Source organism: Coptis chinensis, chromosome 6, assembly GCF_015680905.1.
Source record: "Coptis chinensis isolate HL-2020 chromosome 6, ASM1568090v1, whole genome shotgun sequence".
Taxonomy (NCBI): domain Eukaryota; kingdom Viridiplantae; phylum Streptophyta; class Magnoliopsida; order Ranunculales; family Ranunculaceae; genus Coptis; species Coptis chinensis.
The window spans coordinates 61,151,531-61,171,712 of record NC_141461.1 but is presented as its reverse complement, the minus strand read 5'-3'; the positions used below and the strand labels follow the sequence as shown (position 1 = coordinate 61,171,712).

General features: G+C 36.8%; 1 protein-coding gene across 1 annotated transcript; it reads left to right on the top strand.

Moving 5' to 3' along the window:
* Positions 1 to 3,838: 3,838 nt before the first annotated feature.
* On the top strand, positions 3,839 to 6,167 carry LOC147493815 (large ribosomal subunit protein mL101 (rPPR4)-like). The gene is made up of 2 exons (XM_086565355.1): positions 3,839 to 4,123; positions 4,538 to 6,167. Exons 1-2 carry the CDS (start codon positions 3,880 to 3,882, stop codon positions 5,782 to 5,784), a joined length of 1,491 nt encoding a protein of 496 aa, XP_086421481.1. The 5' UTR covers positions 3,839 to 3,879; the 3' UTR covers positions 5,785 to 6,167.
* The last annotated feature ends 14,015 nt before the right edge of the window (positions 6,168 to 20,182 follow it).

Genomic DNA, 20,182 nt, shown 5'->3' with positions numbered 1-20,182 from the left:
AAAAAAAGGGTTTGATTGGGGACACATGTCAATCCTCAAATTTCCCGCCAAAATAATGATATTAGATCATCAATGAATAACTATATTGTGGCCTTAAGACTATCAGTAACTTTCTTGTACATTGATAATTATTTATGGGTAACCAAATTATTCATTCAATCCATTTAGGGGACATTTATGGGTTAATTTCGGGGTAATTTAGTCGAGTTGCATACTTGCATGTCCTCTAATATGGCAACAAACTTAATTACATTGGGTTTGACAAAGGGTCAAAATTCACTTCATTTTCTAAATTAATTTTGGTCTTGCCTGTCCCTTCATTGTTTTTGTGTGTCATGATGACCATTTACGGTAAGGTGAAAAGAAAACTAACCACCCCACATAATTACAACGCTCGTTTCCCATGAAAACATTTATCTTTGAAATAGTCATCTAAAATTTGATCTCTCTCACATTCTAATATTCTTTCATTAGCAACATTCTACCAAAGCAACAATCTACCAAAGTTATCAACATGCCTCTTCACGGATGTTCAAGCGGTGAAACCACCGATTACTCAAGTGACGAAGTCACGAGAAAATGTGGGATAGTTATTACACCGATGACTACAACCGATGAAGAAGAGAAGCGATGAAGAAGAAGAGATGTATGATCCTTATTTTGTTGAAGACCCTACTGATTACATGTGGGAAGACCAACATGATGATGATGATGATAGTTCCAGTTCTGGGGATGATGGCGATGATGAAGACGAGGAAGATGAAGACGAGGAGGAAGATGAAGACGATGAAGATTAAGGGTTGTTATGTTCTGTTGTTATGTTCTGTTCAGTTTTTATGTTTGGGGTTTATGTTTTGTCTTAGTTTCTGGTGCTTTTGCAATTTTTGTTGATGATAGTTGTAGAACCAGAACATGTCCTGTGAATGCTCTGTAGATTTTGCTTAGTTTAAAGGGTTTAATACATGGGTTGGTTTAATTCATGATTTTTATCTTGTTATTTTTACAAGAATCTTATCCATTATTCATGTTTTTTACCATTATTCTTGTTATTTTTACAAGAATCTTATTATTTCTACATTTTTCTTATTAAAAATAATTTTTTTATAATAAAAATAGTATATGAACAGTGTTAATGTAAATAACCGTCCATCTTTATGGGTTACGAATCTCGAGGCTTTTAAACCACAGATGCGTTCGTGACCGTTCATTTGCATCTCTTCATCTCTAAGATAATCTGTGGTATCTATCCACACACCCATCAAATCACTTCAAATCACTTCAAATAAGGAGAGAGAGTGTTGCAGTAGAGAGAGAGTGTTGCATGTCCACGTGGGCATTGTTTGGAAATAAGGAGAAGGGCAAAAGTGTCAAAAGTGAGGTTGAAAAGTCAAAATTGAAGAGTGGTTACTACTTGGGAACAGATTGACATTATGGGTTACTAATTGGGAAATTACCCATTAAAGTATTATAAGAGGATAAAAACACATATTTGAGGTCCGATCACCCCAAATACCACTAGAGAGACTACACCAAATTGGGCTAAAAGCGACACCTATATCTCGGCATAAACGACGGTTAATAGTTGTCATATTATAGTGAGTGCCCCTATCCGGTAAAGTAGTGTAACCCATGGGCCATTGTTCTCTATTTTGTGGCAAATCTATCCCATCCCGCCCAATTTAGTGAAACCCACTTCTTATTGTCAAAGAGAGAAACCAAAAATTTTGAAAAAATTAATGAAATTTTGCTAGGATTTCATTTTAGAAAATCAAAAGTATAGTTGAAACTTCTCATCAACAACCAACATTCAACACTTTTGTGAATCAAAATTGTTTTCTTCCTCTCTTTGATTCTTCTTAATTAAAACAGGAAAAATTCTAGATCTTTTTTATAATTTTCTCCCCTTTTTTTCCTTCTAAACCCTAACTTTACCAAAATTGAAGGTAAGATTTCGCCATTGAAGCAAAAAATTCCATTCCAATATGTTTCTCTTTCTGGAATTGAGATTCTTCTATGTAAAAGTGTACTAAGTAGCTAACAAAATGGAAAATCAAATACGTAAAAGCATCGCCTCTAACTCAATGCAACTATGCAAGTCGAACCCAAACTCCAAATCCACATGCCAATCAATGATAAGTGGAGTGCACACAACGACTCCAAATATAAACCAATTTCTCTCATCTCAATGTTGATTTGGAAAATATATTTTTGTACCTTTACTAATTTCTTTTTGGTGAGGAGTGTGTTTCACGAAAAAATTGGTTAAAGCCTCAGATACCTAACAATCAACATCTACAAATCTACCAACATCAATTTAACCCAAAAATCACATCTCTACCTATCCACCACATGTCCTTTTCATTTCATTCTACAAATCCGACCAAACACAATGTCGGCATTTTCATAATAAAAAAACCAACCCAAATAAAATTTCTCTACAAAAAAAAAAAAAGAAAAAATTGGTCTTATGTCAAAATCTCCTCCGTTTCACATTTTCCTCCTCATCCTCATTATCAATCCCTAAAAAAAATCCTCATTATCAATTCGCTACTAGAGTTGGGGGTGCCCATCGTGAATGCATGACTACGTAATGGGGAAATTTCCATAAATTTATTTCATTATTGTTGGGATAATGGTCTACTTCTTCACATTCTTGTATTACGTAGTTATTGATAGATAGAAGAATCATGGTATACATTTTTTGTGTATGTGCTAAAGCGTGTTATACATGTTAATGATTGTTGATTGTTGGTTCAAGTAGGCAATAAAATAAGGTATTTATTCTTGTGGACCCCATATTGTGTTAGGCGGACCCAAAACAAAACAATTATTACAAGTGTGTCATTGGTCCCAAAAAGTTATTTTGTGTTGGGCACCTCCCAAACCAACGTGAATTTCCCTTTTCAACCCTTCTCTTCTCTTCTATTCTCTTCTCTTCCACCATCCTAAATCTTAAACCATAAAAACTATATCCTAACACTAACATTAAACACTAGGGCTGAATATGCACGTGACTAGGGCTGGATATGCATGTATACAGTGGCTGAATGAGAAAATTCAAACACCGTAGGCTTAAATGACCCGGCTAGGTCGTTCGTTGTGCACACCAAACGGTATGGTCACACCGTCTGGACTGAGTCCAAAACGATGTGTCCATGTCGTTTGAGATTTGGACTTAGAAAAATCCCTAACGATATGGCCACACCGTTTGGACTAAGTCCCCAACGATATGGCAACACCGTTTACTGTTTGGGACTTAGTACAAACGGTGTGGCCATATCGTTGGGAACTTAGTCCAAACGGTGTGGTCATATCGTTGGGGACTTAGTCCAAACAGTGTGGCCATATAGTTGGGGATTTTTTTAAGTCCAAATCCCAAACAACATGGACACATCGATTTGGACTCAGTCCAGACGGTGTGACCAGACCGTTTGATGTGCACAACGAACGACCTAGCCGAGTCGTTTAAGCCTAGGGTGTTCGAATTTTCTCATTCAACCATTGCACACATACATATTCAGCCCTAGTGTTTAATGTTAGTGTTAGGATATAGTTTTCATGGTTTAAGATTTAGGATGGTAGAAGATAAGAGAATAGAAGAGAAGAGAAGGGCTTAAAAAGATAAATTCACGTTGGTTTGGGAGGTGCCTAACACAAAACAACTTTTTGGGACCAATGACACACTTGTAATAATTATTTTTTTGTTTTTAGGGTCTGCCCAACACAATATGGGTCCGTCAGTAACAGGACCGTAAAATAACCGTAGCGAATTCAAACCTAATTTTTCGTGGATCTGGGCTTTTGTAGGCCCATTATTGCGAAAACAAAAACAGCCCAAAAGAGGAGAAAGACTCGAGTGAAAGAAGAAAAAAGAAAGAAATGGCAGCGGTACATTTTGGGAGAACGAAGAACATAGCGAACAGATCAAAGAAGTATCTAGAAGAAGCATTACACAAAAGATTATTCAGAGAAGGAAGTTCCGATAAAGCCATACGAACTGAATTGAATCAGTTTTTAGATAGTAACAAACGTGTTTATAAATGGGAAGTTGGTATGTCTGTCAAAAAACTCCGCCAACGAAAGCGTTTCGCTCCTGCCTTGAAGGTACATGTTTTATTATTAGGTTTTAGAATATGGAGTGTCGATGAGTGACATAATGACTTAATGATCAGTTTATGGTGGGGATGGAATAGAATTGTAAAGTGATTCTTGTAATGACTTTTTTGTAATTGCTCTGCTGAAACGATACTTGAGAGTTATACCTTCCTTGTCAATCCATTGCGTATGTGCAAATACTAACTCCGTGACTCAATTGTAGTTGGAATTTATATTTTATCTCTGATCATGGTTTCAGATTTTGACTTTTTTAATTCTTTTCTTATTTGGAACAAGGAAAAGTCTGCCAATGTTAGACTTGTCATTTGATTTTCATGAATGTCTAAATGACTTGTTTAGATGCTAACAATTTCTGCTGTTTCTTTTGAAACGCTGCTTTCCAAGGCACAAGATATGAACTAACAAATCTGGTTCTATGCAGCTTACTTGGAATCAATGGCCAAACGTGGCATGAACATGACTGTCAGTGATCAAGCTATCCATCTGGATATTATAGCCAAAACCCGAGGCATACCTGCCGCCGAAAGTTTCTTTGTGGGTCTCCCTGAAGCATCAAAGAATCATCTCTGTTATGGCGCACTTCTCAATTGTTACTGCAAGGAACTAATGACAGAGAAGGCAGAAGCTCTCATGGAAAAGATGAAAGAACTGAGGTTTGATTCAACCTCCATGGCATACAATAGCTTGATGACCCTCTATACTAAAGCTGGTCAGCCAGAAAAGGTCCCAGCCATCATACAAGAAATGAAGGCCAGTAATGTTATGCCAGATTCTTACACATACAATGTCTGGATGAGGGCTCTTGCTGCTGTCAGTGACATCTCTGGGGTTGAGAGGGTCATCGAGGAAATGAGGAGAGATGGTCGAGTTGCTGGAGATTGGACCACATACAGCAACCTAGCATCAATATATGTTGGTGCTGGCATGTTCGAGAAGGCAGAGAGAGCACTCAAAGAGCTAGAAAATAGAAATGCTTGCCGTGATCTGTCCGCTTATCAGTATTTGATTACTTTGTATGGTCGTACTGGGAATCTGCTTGAGGTGCATAGGGTATGGCGGTCCTTGAGGCTGGCATTTCCAAAAATGGCAAACTTGAGCTACCTGAATATGATTCAGGTGCTGGTAAACTTGAAAGACGTGCCTGGTGCTGAGAAATGTTTCCGTGAATGGGAATCCGTGCGCTCAACCTATGACATTCGGATAGCAAATGCCCTAATTGGAGCTTATGCTAAAGAGGGTTTGCTGGAGAAGGCTGAAACACTCAAGGAGCGTGCCCGTAGGAGTGGAGCAAAACCGAATGTCAAGACTTGGGAGATTTTCATGGATTATCATTTGAAGAAGGGTAACACAAGTTTGGCAGTAGATTGTGTTACCAATGGAATTTCTATTGGGAGGGGGGACGGCAGGAAATGGGTACCACCACAGAATGTGGTCCAGACTTTGATGTCACACTTCGAGCAAGCTAGGGATGTTGAGGGTGCAGAGAGCTTTCTGGAGACTCTAAAAAAGGTTGAGGATGTTTTTGGAGCTGATGTGTTTGAATCACTAATACGCACATATGCAGCTGCTGGAAAGACGAGTCCCTCATTGCGCCGCCGGTTGAAGATGGAAAATGTGGATGTGAGTGAAGCAACTAAGAAGTTGCTTGAGGTGGTTTGTGTTGATTAAGTTTTGCACTAGAAGTCTAGAACACAAAGAGGTCTGTCATTGTCTGACTTAGATGTGCACAAACCGAAAATATTTTGTAGGGGTTACCACATCGCCACATCATACAATGTGGTTCAGGTATAGGCATCTCTGCCTTTGTTTGATCCATTACCTTGTTTAATTCATTTGCTCTAGAAGTTAAGTTTCTTATCGGGTAACTATGTTTCTGAGAGTTGGTGAGTAGTTTGCCTTCGGCATAACAGATGGAGAAGAGGATCCATCAGCTGTATTGTTTAGGAGTGAATTTCTTGCAGCGGTTATCATTTGCCACATGCCAGCCCTACTTGTCTTTCCATTTTCCATGACCCTTGGTCCATTTGAGATATTATTTTTATTTTGTTTCTTCTTCCATCTTCAAATACTGGGTTGTAATCAATTTTGGTATGTGAACAACACTCCACTGAATCCAGCACGACACATATAGTTAACGATATATAACGAAATTTCATGAAATTTATAAAAATATGTAACACGTGTGAGGGCGATATATAAAAAAATGTAACACGTCCTGGGAGTAGTAGCAGGTGTGAGTCGAATATTGGTGGTACAGATATAAAAAGTTTACAGGATGTTCCCTTGCCACAGCTTAGTGAATGGAGAGGACTTCTTGATTCTCAACAACAACCAATAAATCCAAGGTTTGTTAAATTTGTTTTATCCTGCCTTTAATCTTCTGTCTAAATGAGATACTAAACGTGTGCATCTTCAGTGCAACTTTTCAGAGCGAACAAAGAAGTGGAAAGAAGAGCTTGACCAAGAACTTGAGCGAAAAAACGAGGTAAGTTACTTGTTATCAACGAGATGTTACAACTCTTCTAAGATTTTTTCGTTAAGAGATATATGACAGGTTATTGAACCACTAGTTATCTATAAAGGGCTTAGTAGAATCAAGAACCTCAATCTCGCGTAGATAAGCTTCGTGAGGCTATCTCAGTTATGTGAAGCTTGGTTTGTTTATGTATAGGTTTCAGGTTATTGGGTAAGTCCGGATGGTAATGTTCCGTTTTAGGCCCAAGATACTTTTATAGTTTACAATCATTTAATATGATCCGAGGAAATGTGAAGAGTTGGAGGGCGGCCCATAGGGCTGCCACATGTACTGCTGCCATTACTTTGTTAGGAAACTATATGACAATATCATATGTTATTTTCATATTTCAAATTTCGATTGAGACTTGTAGATTATGTATGAAATGAAATTATTAATACAATTGAAAAGGTTGTCATTTTTTTTTTTTTTTTTTTTTTTTTGCACATAAGTAAGAAAAATTTATTAATGAAAGGAATACAAGTTACATTCTTTTTCATCTAAATCAATAGTAGGTCCTAAAGGGACTTTCTATCTTAGTAACAAAGTCCGGTCTACTAGTGCTCCATCTTGAAGTCTTAGGGCAATAAGGTGGATCCCTTCCTGCCTGTTTGCATCCGCACTAAAGTTGCCTTCTCTCCAAACATGGGATAGCTTCTGTGTTGTAAAAATGCAATTGCTCGCTTCCATCTCGCTCTAAACATCCATGGAATTGCATTGCCATTGAAGGCCTTTACAGCAGTTTCTGAGTCGGCTTCAATCCAAATGCAACCCCTAATTCATCTCCACCTTGAAAAGGTTGTCATACTTGATCAAAGGGTGGAAAAAGTAATAAAATTTTGAAAAATGAATTGTCACATCGGCTTTGCCTTTGGATACAAACTTTTCTCTCAACCGTAGCGTTGAAGCAATTTAACTTGTTAGTTATCCACACGTTAATGATGCTAGTTGGTGTGTTTTCTCAACCCTAACGTTGAAGCAATTTAACTTGTTAGTTATCCATATGTTAATGATGCTAGTTGGTGTGTTTGTTACGTTGCACCTTCTTTTCAAGGTTATGATAGATACATAATTGGTCTATGCAAAGTTGATCATGGTGGTGTTGGAGGAAAGACCTTGTCTCCAAAGGATCGAGCTCTAACTTGGCAAAGATCACGGTTTGCATCCCGGAAAGTGAATGCACTTATACTTTTATCTTCATGTGCATATGAAGGTTACGTTCCTCGATTGAGAGTCCTATTGGTGTATGTAGCAATATTTTTGGTGCGAAAGGTTTATGGTTACAAAGTGGTCGCTAGCCACCATTTTTTACGCCTGCAGTAGCGATCACCGCGAATGCAACATTCGATTCTGGTTGTTGTTAAGCCTTAAGATTACTAAAAATTGAGTTTCACCCTTGTATGATTTTCCTTTATGCAGGTAAGCTTGTGTATGTTATGGCGAGTCTTGAAAAATTTTAAATGTGTTTTCTGGATATATATATATATATATGTGTGTGTGTGTGTGTGTGTGTGTGTGTGTGGCCTGAGTTATAAAATGGATTTGATGTTGTACCGGCCATTCTTTTAAGGAGTTAGTTTGGAACTCCATATATCCCGGAAATGTATGTAATCGTAAGAGTTCGTCTACCACGAGGATATCCCTATAGGGACGCCAGCCGAGACCGTTGGATCTGAGATCTAACGGTCCGAAAATAAAAAACAAACCCATATTCTCTCTCTTCCTTTTTGTTTTTGATTTTTGGACCGTTAGATCTCGGATCCAACGGTCTCGAAACACTCATCCCTATAGGGATATCCTTGTGGTAGCCCAGATCGTAATCGTAATGGGTTTTGATTCTTATTTTACAGATAATAAGGGAAAATGACAAATAAGGGTAATCGATTGCTCATCTTTTGTAAAACAAAGGACTTTGTGTGAATTTATTTACCATATCAGTTATTGAACAACTGGGCTGACAAAACTTCCCAAAATTATTTTCCGTTTTTCACAATTCAAGCTAGGTTACAGAATGAGCTGAACATGGGTGGTCCAAAATTACACACCCTGCATATCGCGTTTTAAGCTATTTACAACAAACTGTGGTGGTGGTCTCATTCACCAAGCTGAACATAAGGATGTTAAGGAAATAAACATATTTGCATTTACATCATCCCTATATATATTAGGATTTGCCCACCATTGTTGATTAGTAGCAAGGTTGGTCGCCCATTTAGCAAATGCATCAGCTACAAAATTCACTTCCCTGTAATTCCACAATATCATGTACTCATCCATCATCATAAGCATGTCTTGTATATCGTGTACTAGGGATTCAATAGCCTTCAATACTCTAGTTTCCCTTTCGGAGATAACTTGATGCATATATTTTGAATCTGTTTCAATTATAATTTTATGGAAATTTAAGCACAGTGCAGCTTTGAGTCCAATCCATACAACAGAGAATTCAAAGAACCATAGCATCGACTCTTTGGAATAGGTAGTCTTTGCTCCAAATAAGAAATTTCCATCCTCTCCTCGAAATACACATCCAAAACCCGCAGTCGGGGAGCACCCAAAGTCGAGCCATCGTATTTAGTTTGACCCGGTGTTGCCAAGGAGGAGTCCAAGCAATTTAGGTTTCAAAATAGTTAGGTGTGGGTTTCTTCATTAAAACATCATTTCTGATCTTGATCATATCATCAATCAGATTGAATGCTTTAAACATGGATCTAACAGGATCTGCCCTTACCCCGGTGAATCTACTCTCGTTTCTTGCTAACCAAATGTTCCACAATACCTTGCCCACTTTAGTTAGTAGATTTTTTTTTTTACGGTAATCTCGACACACTTCTTGCTACTTCAACCAACCAGTCATGGAATGAACTTGTTGTTGCTGTGTAAATCAATGGGTGAATATCAACCCCAAACCATAAGGACCGCACAAGTGGACAATGCACGAACAAATAAATATGAGATTCTTTCTCAAATCCACATAGAACACAATATTCATCAGTGGTGAAATGGTGCATGTGAAGGATATCAGCTGTCGAAATTACATACTGCAAACCTTGCCAAATAAAAAACCGTACCTTATATGGGACATTGAGCTTCCACACCTCTTTGAATTCCCATTTCTCATAAACCAAATCTAGATCCACTCGTTCAAGCATCTTATGATAAGCGATTTAATTGTGCATGATCCATATTTATTTGGGGCCCAAAAATCTTGTCTACTTGTTGATATGTTGAAATGGGAATAGATACAATTCTTTGAGCATAGTCGTGTGGCCATGTAGATCTGATAAGTTATCTATTCCATTCTCTTGTCTCAGGCATGATAATGTTAGCCACTCTATCAACATTACAATTATCAGGCTTACTTAGGAGTGGGATCAGACATGGCGTACCTAGCACCCATGCATCCAACCATGCTCTAATAGAAAACCCATTACCAACCTTATAATACCCCGTGTTTTATTCTTTTATTTTTCCTAATAATAATAATAATAGATAATAAATAAAATAAAATAGGATAAGTGTTAGTGGAAATAGGAGACGTGGGTTTATGGGGTAAACCCCTCTTCCCTATTTCGGGGGTTTTTTAAAAAAAAAAAAAAAAAAAATAGGGTTGGTAAAAAACAGAGAGTTTTACAGAAAAGAGAGTTTCACAGAGAGGAAAGGGAGAAGAGAAGTTTCTTGCGGGAGATCTTGCTGACAAGCAAATAAGTTTCTCAGATCGGTGAGTAGATACTTTCAACGATATAAAATGTTACATCTTGAAAAATTCTAAAACACTAATTTCTTCTTTGAATCATCGTTTTAAATGGACTATAAAGGTCGGAAATGTGGTTGTATCTGGCGTGTTATTATTTGAACTAAATGGTATAAAACAAAGAATTATATAAGATTGTTAACGCAGGAGGAACGGATATATTGTAAACTTCGTCATCTAATATTGATGGAAAGTTGAAGATTTATCTTTTGTTTAATCGAGGAATGAAATCGAGTTTCCATTGAATGATATAGTTAATTGTTCTTATATGGACTCAAAACTTATTGCTTGCTGCGAGTGTAAACTGTTTGCCTGGTGAAGTTATATCTTTGCTTTGTTGCTGTCAATTGAATGGTGGTTGTGGTAGTATTTTCCTTGGTTGTTGGTTATTGTCTAGTGAAGAATAGATGGGTTGTTGTTTCCGGGGAATGATGGGTGGATTTGAATGTGTTGGTGTTGTTAAGCCTCGACAGGGTCGTTAATGGCGGAAATATCGCGAGTTTTGATAAGGGAGGAAATCAAGAGCTGATGGTATAGGTAGGTTGGGTTTTTCGTGGAGATGAAAACCGATGGGTTTAATAGGGGTGTCGAGTGGTGGTTGTGGTAGTTGCTGTGGCGCTGGAGAGTGGGAGAGAGAGGAAGATTAACAGTGAGATTTTTATTTGTTGTTAGGCTTGAGTGTTTTAAGTTTTGGAATTTCATTTATAGGCTTAAGTTATGTTAGATTGGGCCTGGAAAAGACTAAACCCTTTGGGCCTTAGTCTTTGGTGGTTTTGGCAGGTTGACTTTGACTGTTGACTAGGGTTGATTTTGACCAGTTGACCTAGTTTTACCTTTGACCTGACTAAGATTAGGTCTATTATGATAGGTCTAGGGCTATTAGCGTGTTTGGCGTTAGGCTAAGATCTTTATATATATATATATATATATATATATATATACGTGTGTACATGTATTAAACTATGTGATATATCAGTCTTTTATGATATACGACGCTATGACACTTAGACATCAATCTAATTAATAACGCGTAAAATACATGAAACAAGATACTTCTCCATTCTCTGAAATAATATATGCAATAAAGTTCAATAATGCGTAAACAAATTTACCGCACCCTTTTAGATCTCTCCACGCATCAAGTTTTGGAAATGAGACTTATGACTAAAGATGTCATGTGATAGGTGGACATTTATTGAATGTGCCATAAATGGCCTGTTAGCATTATAATTGGGTATTCATTGACTGTGCCATGAATGACCTGGGTATTCATTGAATGTGCCATGAATGACTAAATTGTTTGGACTGCCATAGAGAGGAATTAAGGTATTCGCATTGCGGGTTAGTTGTATTCCTTGATTGTACGGGTATGCTTGGACTTGCATTTGAATACCTATAGGATATCTACATATATTATATAAAATTTCTAACTTCTGTTTACATGAGGGTAGGACTTAATAATATTTTGTGCAGGGACGTTGTCCTACCCTTATACAGAAGTGGATATCGGTGAGATTTAATTCAATTTCTAAGTTATTAAGATGAGTTATTATAATGAGTTAATATAATGAAAGTCTTGCTTGGGAAGAAACTATGTCGGTTGAAATGACGGAACTACCTGTCTTCCAAACTGAGAATGATTAAGATATGGGTACATATAACGCGTGTTTGTGGGATGATTAAAGTCTGAAAAATGTTTTATGTTGTTAGTCTACTCATACCAACAAATTCCATTTTTGCTGAACCATGTTTGCTTTGTTTTGGCAACGTGGGTGTGTTCTTGGGAACATAGGTGGAAGGCGGTGATGGAACCACGACGCGTTTGATTTAGATTTGTTTCTGGAGCAGTCCGGGAGTTTATTTTTATTAGGTCTGATCTTTTGGAAGTATGTAATAACGTAGTTTCATATTATATGACATAAGAATACGATGTTGAAGACCTAATATTCTTAGAGTTTTATATTGAGGATTTTTGAATGGAAGATCGTCTTTTAATAAAGTGATGAAATTGAGAAATTTAGGAGAAATTTTGTTGTTAAGTTGATTCTTTAATGATGTGGGTTTTCGGTTTTGGAATGAGTTGTATCCACCCCATCATGCTTTGGGTTTTAATTAGACAATTGAACATACGGATGTTTGAGATATTTATATTTCAAATATTCACTTTGTAATTGTTTAGAAATTCGAGCTGTGACATTTTTGGTATCAGAGCCAAGGTTAGCCTATATTTGGAAGGTCTAGGTGATTCTCGAAATGTGGTGATTGGGTGTGTTTGAGTTTAAGATGTTTGGAGTACTAATAAAAGTCTGTTTTGTTTTAAGGTGATGGCTAGAGATGACAATGACATTACTGGTACTGGAAGTAATATTATATCTGCTGATTTGGGAGCAATATTAACTTAGTTGGTGCAAACTATTCAGAGGGGTCAACATGCTAATCTAGGGGATCCTTTTGCTAGGAGAAACAAGGATTTTGCAACTTTAGGAGGCCAGAAGTTCAAGGGAGAGAAAGGGGCTATTGATGCTGAGAAATGGGTTACTATGTGTGAGTCCGTATTTGCTAAGATGCAACTCACTGAGGTGAAGAAGCAGGAGTTGGCTTCTCACCAGTTGGAGGGGTCAACTTTATTTTGGTGGAGGTCTATCAAGGATAATGTGGATGTGGGAACTATGACTTGGGAGGATTTCCAGGTAAGATTTGAGGGAAGGTTTGTTCCTAATGCTGTTAAAGAGCAATTAACTGAGAAATTCTTTAATCGACCCAAGGAGGGAAAAGCTATTCTGAGTACGTGACTAAGTTCAATGAACTATCGAGGTATGCTCCTTATCTAGTGGATACCCAGTAAAAAGAAGAACCGTGGTTCATCCGTGGACTAGAGCCATATCTATCGAGTTATTTGATACCCTTTGATTCAGAAACTTTCATTCGCGTGTTAGATTTGGAATTAAAATATGAACAATTGGATAATAAACCCAAAGATGAGAGGTTTAAAGAGAATGCCCCAAAACAAGTCAGCTTACACCTTATTTCTAGTCAACCACGTCAAAGGCAGAGAAAAAGTCGGCATCACCCATATAATAGGCAAACAAATAAGCATGTGAATAAGGACGTTAGTACTTCGCTAAAGAAATTTGATGGTAATTGTTTGAACTGCGAGGAAGTTGGGCATTCTATTCGAAGATGTTCTAAACCAAATGAACTAGTAGGCAAATGTTATAAATGTGGACATTTGGGACACTATGTGAAGAACTGCACTGGTTAATGTTAGGTATGTTTGAATTTGTTGTTTACTAGTTCCTCTATTGGTACTTAGCATGTAAGAATTTATCGTATGATTATGAAAATAAAATGCTGGTTGTTTTAATGGTTAGTTTCTTATGAAATTTATAATCGAAATTATTCAGCATGTTATAGTGTTGTTTTCCTAACGGAGTTTTCTATTTTAAGTAAGTATTGGCAAAAGAAGAAATTGTTATTTTAAAATTTCATATTTGAGTAAATTGGAATTATCCAAGGAATAAAGAAACCCTTTTGATAAAGGTTGGATTTGAATTTTTTTTTTGATATTGTCCAAGTTATGTATATCGTTGGTGTGTGATCCAATATACATAGCATCTCTCTGTATGCATCGTTGGAGTTTGATCCAGTGTGTACATGTACACCGTTGGAGTGTGGTCCAGTGTGCATACCACACATCGTTGGTGTTTGATCCTATATAATGGTAGAGAGCTAGCTAGTATGCATCGTTGGTGTGTAAACCAGTGTATACTTGCATATTGTTAGTGTGTGAGACAATGTGCATGCATCACATTGTAGGTGTTTGATCCTATGTGATAGTGGACATAGTATAGGTCGTTGATGATATAAATCAGCCTATATAATGTAAAATTTTTATTTTCGAACATGTAGTGTTTGTGAGACACTGAGAGAAATGTTGATATATTTGTAAACACTAAGGTGGTGGATGAAACATATGAGTTTTTAAACGAATAGTTTTGACAGGGAAAATCGATGAAAAGGAAATTATTATATGTATATTTATTGTTAAACGCTTTGGATTAGTTGGGAAATACTAAGAGTGGAATTAACTGCCTCGGTGTGAGAGGAACTACCTTGCCTTCTTAGTATGATTTAACTTGAAGAATATGAGTTTTGCTAAATTGAGAAATAATGAGTTACTTAAGTGTTGGCAATTGAATAAACTAATTACGTTTATTCTTTTGAGTTGTGTATGCTAGCGTATACACATATTTTTTCGGTTCTGTACGTATATAGACACACTTTCAAATTATGTGATTTGCATACTAGTATGCCTATCTATATGATATTGTATGTGTGTATTCCTTTTAAGGTGTGTATAAGTCTCATTTCTAATATTGGTTTACTATGATCATTGGGTGCAAGCTGTAAATGATGTGTTTAATTTAATCTCCCTGCTGACATGTTATACATTATTACCTAAAGTTTAGTTAGGATATAATCTGTTAACTGTATACTCTATAAAGATTTATTGGTTGACGTACTGTTTGTTTGGTTAATCTACACTCTACCTTGAATCTCGGGACGAAATCCTTTTAAGGTGTGTATATTATAACAGATTATAACACCCCGTGTTTTATTCTTTTATTTTTCCTAATAATAATAATAATGGATAATAGATAAAATAAAATAGGATAAGTGTTAGTGAAAATAGGAGACGTGGGTTTATGGGATAAACCCTCTTCCCTATTTCGGGGGTTTTTAAAAACAGAAAAGAAAAAAAAATAGGGTTGGTAAAAAACAGAGAGTTTTACAAAAAAGAGAGTTTCACAGAGAGGAAAGGGAGAAGATAAGTTTCTTGCTGGAGATCTTGCTGACAAGCAAATAAGTTATGTATCGGTGAGTAGATACTTTCAACGATATAAAATGTTACATTTTGAAAAATTCTAAAACACTGATTTACTGCTGAATCATCGTTTTTCTGTCGACTGTAAAGGTCGGAAATGTGGTTGTATACGTGTGTGATTGTTTGAACTAAATGGTATAAAACAAAGAATTATATAAGATTGTTAACGCAGAGGAACAAATATACTGTAAACTCGTCATCTGATATCGATGGAAAGTTGAAGATTTATCTTTTTGTTTAACCAGGAATGAAATCGAGTTTCCATTGAATGACATAGTTAATTGTTCTTATATGGACTCAAAACTTATTGCTTGCTGCGAGTGTAAACTGTTTGCCTGATGAAGTTATATCTTTGCTTTGTTGTTGTCGATTGAATGGTGGTTGTGGTGGTATTTTCCTTGGTTGTTGGTTATTGTCTAGTGAAGAATAGATGGGTTGTTGTTGCCGGGGAATGATGGGTGGATTTGAATGTGTTGGTGCTGTTAAGCTTCGACAGGGTCGTTAATGGCAGAAATATCGCGAGTTTTGATAAGGGAGGAAATCGAGAGTTGATGGTATAGGTAGGTTGGGTTTTTCGTGGGGATGAAAACCGATGGGTTTAATAGGGGTGTCGAGTGGTGGTTGTGGTGGTTGCTGTGGCGTTGGAGGCGCTGGAGAGTGGGAGAGAAAGGAAGATGAACAATGAGATTTTTATTTGTTGTTGGGCTTGAGTGTTTTAAGTTTTGGAATTTCATTTATGGGCTTAAGTTATGTTAGATTGGGCCTGGAAAAGACTAAACCCTTTGGGCCTTAGTCTTTGGTGGTTTTGGCAGGTTGACTTTGACTGTTGACCAGGGTTGACTTTGACCTAGTTTGACCTTTGACCCCGACTAAGATTAGGTCTATTATGATAGGTTTAGGGCTATTAGCGTGTAGTGCTTGGCGTTAGGCTAAGATATATAATATGTATATATATATATATATATATATATATATATATATATATATATATATATATATATATATATATATATATATATATATACATGTGTACGTGTATTAAACTATGTAATATATCAGTCTTTTATGATATATGACGCTATAACACTTAGACATCAATCTAATTAATAACGCGTAAAATACATGAAACAATATACTTTTCCGTTATCTGAAATAATATATGCAATAAAGTTCAATAATGCATAAACAAATTTACCGCACCCTTTTAGACCTCTCCACGCATCAAGTTTTGGAAATGAGACTTATGACTGAAGATGTCATGTGATAGGTGGGCATTTATTGAATGTGCCATAAATGGTCTGTTAGCGTTATAATTGGGTATTCATTGAATGTGCCATGAATGACTAGATTGTTTGGACTGCCCTAGAGAGGAACTAAGGTATTCGCCTTACGGGTTAGTTGTATTCCTTGATTGTACGGGTGTGCTTGGACTTGCATTTGAATACCTATAAGATATCTACATATGTTATATAAAATTTCTAACTTATGTTTACAGGAGGGTATGATTTAATAATATTTTGTGCAGGGATGCTGTCCTACCTTTATACAGAAGTGGATATCGGTAAGATTTAATTCAATTACTATGTTATTAAGATGAGTTATTATAATGAGTTAATAGAATGAAAGTCTTGCTTGAGAAGAAACTATGCCAGTTGAAATGACGGAACTACCTGTCTTCCAAACTGAGAATGATTAAGATATGGGTACATATAACGTGTTTGTGAGATGATTAAAGTCCGGAAAATTTTTATGTTGTTAGTCTACTCATACCAAAGAAATTCCATTTTGCTAACCCTTGTTTGCTTTGTTTTGGCAACGTGGATGTGTTATTGGGAACATAGGTGGAAGGCAGTGGAACTACATCGTTTGATTTGGATTTGTTTCTGGAGCAGTCTGGGAGTTTTTTTTTTTATTAGGTCTGATCTTTTTGGAAGTATGTAATAACGTAGTTTCATATTCATATGACATGAGAATATGATGTTGAAGACCTATTATTCTTAGAGTTTTATTTTGAGGATTTTTGGACGGAAGATCGTCTTTTAATAAAGTGATGAAATTGAGAAATTTAGGAGAAATTTTGTTGTTAAGTTGATTCTTTAATGATGTGGGTTTTCGGTTTTGGTATGAGTTGTATCCACCTCGTCATAGCCTGGGTTTTTAGACAATTGAACATAAAGATGTTTGAGATATTTATATTTCAAATATTCATTTTGTAATTGTTTAGAAATTTGGACTGTGACAAACTTTCCAATTAATACTTAGTACCAACAGTGATCTCAAATAATGCATTACCTTCCAACACTTGGATGCATTAGTTCGTAAAGAAGCTCACATAAAAGCACCATATGGAAAATACTTATGCTTCATTTGCTTAGCATAAGGTTGCTGGCGTCAGTAACTCCCATGCCTTTTTTCCCCAGCAGTGCCAAATTCTACATCTGAATATCTTTGATGCCCAATCCACATGTTTTTGTTGGGGAGCGAGCTAAGTCCCATGAAAAATAGTAAAGTTTCCTTTCTCCTACTTCATGTCCCCAAAGAAAAGCCTTTCTAACCATATCAATATCATCAATGATCTGAAGGTGGACTGCATAACGTGAGGCCATGACATGTGAAGGAAGTCAGATAACACGAGTTAATAAGGGTCAACCTTCCTCCTTTTTGAGAGCAAATTTGACTTCCAACCGGCAAGACGAACTTGGAATCTTTCCATTAAAGGCTGAAAATGATCGCGGCACCTCTCTCCCCAAAATTGATGGCACCCCAAATAGTGGGAAAATTCACGGTGCATGGTATCTTTAGAACTTTGTAAATCATCCTAACAAATCTCGGGGGTGCATTTTCTTATGATGAATCAATGCGACTTTCCCTCTGTTGATGCTTTGGCCCGATGCTTGACAATACAACTTCAACAAATTGTTGATCTCATAAGCTTGTGGTAACTCCATTTTCCCAAAATGATCACATCATCGATACATCAAGTGTGTGAGCGGGGTCATTATTCCGAGCTATCTTTAAACCGAGAGCCCGCCTTTGCTTTGACACTTGAGTAGGTTAAGAGAAAGCACTTCAAGATTACGGGATAAATAGGTAGGGTGATGAGGAAGATCACCCCGCCTAAGACTCCTAGATGGTTTGAAATAACCAAAAGGCGTACCATTCAACATGAAAAAAAGAAGTACTCGGACACATAACATAATTCTATCAATCCGATTGGAAAAGCCAAATCTACTCAAAACTTATTTCAAGAAAGGCCATTCAATTTTATCATATGCTTTGTGCATGTCTAGTTTCAACGCAAAGAATTTTTTCTGTTGATTAGCCCGACTTCGTATTGTGTGGAAAGCCTCATGAGCCAAGAGAACATTGTCATGCAAAGAGCGGTGGGGCAGAAAAGCGGATTGGTGGGGAGAAATCAGTTTCTATAGAAAAGGTCTCATATGACCAACGATTATCTTAGCAATGCTTTTATAACTAACATTTGCTAAGCTAATTGACTGAAAATGTTCTGGGAGAGTTGGGTTTTTTATTTTTTGGGATGAGTACAATATTCGAATTATTTAGGTCTTTCGAGAAAGTGCCATACTGAAAGAAATCTTTCACCAGTTCCACAGTCTTTGGTCCCATTTCCGCTCAGAAAGTTTTGTAAAAGATAGTATGAAACCCATCAAGACCTGGGGCTTTTAATGACCCTATGTCTTTTAATGCTTTGAGAATCTCATTATCTGAAACTGAATGCATAAGTTGAGCATTATCATCTACACTGATTAAATTAGGTATCACCTGCATAAGATTCTCTGGCATTTCAGGTGTTGATGTGGACATCAAGTTCCCAAAGAAGTCCACAAGCTGCTCACCTATATCCTCCCTTGCTGTGACAATTGTGCCATCCGGTTTTAAAGACTATTAATTGAAGTTCTATGTCTTATTCGAACTACCACCGCATGAAAACAATTTGTATTGAGTTCACCCATTTTCCTCCAGTCAAAGTGTGCCTTCTAAGCCCAATGGATTTCTTGTCTCTTCAAAATCTGATTATATTCCATCAACAAATCTTTCTCTTCTTGCAAATCCTGTTCAGATGGCCTTGCAACCATGGCAAAGTTTTGCTGCAACTGATTTAACTACTCGTCAATTTGTTTCAACTTTGTTCCTATGTGCCCAAAATGAGTGTGATTCCAATGGATAAGTAAGTGTCGACAATACGCCAGCTTCCGACAAAAGGTATATGAAGGCAAGCCATTAAACAACTGATTCATTGCACGCTGTACAACATCTTGGCAAGTTGGATCAGACAACCACATTGCTTCAAATCGGAAAGGGCGTTTCAATTTTTGGTAATATGGTTTAAATCTGAACACCAAAAATTTATGATCGGAATCTATTGTGGGTATATGAAAAATCTTCGCTTCAGGGAACCGAATTCTCCAGGGTGCATTGCATAGTGCTCTATCAATTCGAGTAAAGACCCTGCTTGTTCCTTGTTCCTTCAATTTATCCATTGTAATGTGGTGCTTCTTTCATAATAGTAAAAGAGCAAGACTCATGCTATGGGAAGATTTAAAGCTTATGAATAGTTCCATCCTCTCTCCATGGATACTAATGGGTGACTTTAATAATGAGAGAATGGATGGTAAAGTTGTACACCCTAGAGAGATAGCTCCTTTTGCCAAGGTTATTACTCAAGCAAATTTGTCTGATTTGAAGTCAACTGGAAACTTCTTCACATGGACAATTTTTGGTGAAGTAAGAAGAAAATGGTAAAAGATTGATAGAACTCTTGTTAACAATCTTTGGCTAACAAAGTTTAATAACAAGGTAGTTGAGTTCCACACTCGGGGCATCTCTGACCACTCTCCAATGGTGGTATGCCCATGTGAGAAAGAGAAAGGATAGATTTTGGGGACAGTGC

What these genes read in the sequence shown, in the direction of transcription:
- LOC147493815 (XM_086565355.1), top strand. Translation starts at nt 3,880, where the DNA reads ATGGCAGCGGTACATTTTGGGAGAACGAAGAACATAGCGAACAGATCA. An exon ending in GGTACATGTTTTATTATTAG is followed by an intron (nt 4,124 to 4,537) that starts GTTTTAGAATAT and finishes GGTTCTATGCAG; the next exon opens with CTTACTTGGAATCAATGGCC.